Source organism: Cyprinodon variegatus, unplaced genomic scaffold, assembly GCF_000732505.1.
Source record: "Cyprinodon variegatus isolate N-32 unplaced genomic scaffold, C_variegatus-1.0 Scaffold963, whole genome shotgun sequence".
NCBI classification, from domain to species: domain Eukaryota; kingdom Metazoa; phylum Chordata; class Actinopteri; order Cyprinodontiformes; family Cyprinodontidae; genus Cyprinodon; species Cyprinodon variegatus.
The window spans coordinates 106,446-108,633 of record NW_015151416.1 but is presented as its reverse complement, the minus strand read 5'-3'; the positions used below and the strand labels follow the sequence as shown (position 1 = coordinate 108,633).

The following is a 2,188-nucleotide window of genomic DNA, read 5'->3' as shown; positions in this document are numbered from 1 at the left end:
AGGCCTGCAGTGTGAAAGTAGCGTTTGTGAACATCATGGTGGATATAAAGGAAGTGTCTGGGGAGGGAAGCGTTACCACAGCAGTTCACTGGAGGAGTGCTGGGAGGTGCATCTGGTCTGGCATCGTCTCCTGCTTTCTCCTCCGTCCTCCAAGTCCTGCTGGACCTCGTCCCATTTGTCCAGAGGAGACGACAGGCTGACTGTAAACAACATCAAACACGGATGAGAGCAGATCCAGCACACAGACACGGGTCACAGGTCAGAGGTCACCACAGCTCTAAAACAGGAAGTTCTCATCAAAGTAAAAGCTCAGATTAAAGCGCTCCTCACGACTCGGTGAACTCAAGCTTTCAGCTAAATGAATCCTCTGATCTGGGCTCTGCAGGGCCTCATGGAGAACAGGTAGCTGCATCCATTGCTGCTTCCTGTCTGGAAAAGGAGCCAGAAAAAAGTATTCACCCCCTTGAACATGGAGGACAATCGTCTTCAGTCAGAACTCTGCGGTTCCTTCTCTCCCAGCCCAGAGCCTCTACAGATGGAAACCTTTCATCTAAAACATCTGCAGCTCAGGCAGTCTGGATGGAGAACATCTGGAAACGTCACAGTCCAGGTTCTGTCAACGACTCGCTGCTCAAATTAGCTCAGGACTTTGACTAGGCCGTTGCAGCCCATTCAGCGTATATCAGGGTGGTTCTCCTGCTGGACCGGAGGGGTCCAGACGGAACCAAGAGGACTGGAGGGGTCCATACAGAACCAAGAGGACCGAATGGGTCCAGAGAACCAGCACTGCCCTCAGTCCAGTGGTTCCTTTATTCCATGAACTTTTCTCTGCTCGGTTCCCTGCAGGTCTGGTCCTTCATCTCACCTCAGGAATTTCTTCTATCACCTCCCTTCCCCACCAGAACCGGCCCAATGAGGGGCAGTAAAGAACCGTTCTGTTCTGTTGGGTTCTATTTAGTCGGGGCAGAGTAAAGGGGCTGAAAGTAAAAACCCAACAGAACACGGTCCAAATCTTCTGGATCCTTCTGGTTCTGACCAGAAAAACTGTTCAACAGACTTTCTTCCAAACGACGGCTGAACTTTAACGTTTGGGTCATGAAGAACACATCAACAGAACTCTGGGAGGACGGAGAAACCCACCCACAGATCTGGGTCCAAACGGAACACCTGACAGAGGTTACCTGAACCAGACCAGTCTGGATCTCTGCTACCAGAACCTACCTGAGTCCAGAGAGATCCGTTCAGGGGTTCTGGGACTGGTGGGCAGGGGGTCCACTCGGACCTGGGTTAGTTCTGTCTCATCGGTTCTGGTTCTGTGTCGAGGACTCCTGGACCCGCCCTTCATCCTCAGCGGACTCTTCCTCGCCCTGCGCTCCCGGGTCTCAGGCGGGTCGCTGAGGTCCACCAGGTCCAGAGCCGTGGCCAAAACTGCAACAGAACACAGAGTATTTTCTGGATGTTACCGAACCGGATCCGTTCAGAGGGTTCAGCTAAATCTGAAGGACCGGAGGATGGGCTGGTTCTGATGGACACAGAGTCCAAATTTCCAGGTGCTGTCTCTGGGTTCTGATCTGAGATCGTACATCTAAACCCAGGAGGATTGAACATCTGGCCTGCAGAGTTCTGCTTCTGTTCTGGACTTCCAGGTCCAGGTGGATTCTGGACCTGATGCGACTTCAACTCGGAACCAGACAGAACTGTTTGGGTCTCAATGAGGTGGACCGGAGCTGGATCTCCAGAACCAGCTTTGTGGGTCACTTAAGAGTTGGTTCCGGTTCTGCTGGTCAGACCCGATTACAGGAATCCAGAGGTTCCCTAATGTCCACCATGACACCTGCAGCTGATCTGAGCGGTCCAGGGGTTAAGGAGGGGGGGAGGGGCAATACATTTGAAGCTACCTGCTGTGTTGGAGGTCAGGGGTCGGCTGGAGGTCAGGGGTTGGCTGGAGGAGGCGTCACTGCGGCTCTCTGAGAGGAAGTCATCGATGGAGGGACTCAGCAGGGGTCGACTTTCCTGCTTCTCCTTCAGCTGCAGAAACAAACATGGAGTCTGTTAGAGACTAATGAGGTTCACTATCAGCCAATCAGAGGCTTGCGCTTGTTAAGGAGTTCCACCATCAGCCAATCAGAGGCTTCCGCTTGTTAGGAAGCTCTTATTAGCGGCTGATAATGATTACCACTGGTTCTGA

At 52.7% G+C, this 2,188-nt stretch overlaps 1 protein-coding gene across 1 annotated transcript in view; it reads right to left on the bottom strand.

The window, feature by feature from the left end:
• Positions 1–2,188, bottom strand: part of LOC107100351 (PEX5-related protein-like) — a 24,802-nt gene that overhangs the window by 15,251 nt on the left and 7,363 nt on the right. Inside the window, exons 2-4 of the mRNA XM_015398804.1 lie at positions 1,899–2,028; positions 1,222–1,428; positions 77–200 (exon numbers count right to left, since the gene is read on the bottom strand). Coding sequence (XP_015254290.1) covers positions 77–200; positions 1,222–1,428; positions 1,899–2,028 — 461 coding nt within the window. The remainder of the gene's footprint in view (positions 1–76; positions 201–1,221; positions 1,429–1,898; positions 2,029–2,188) is intronic.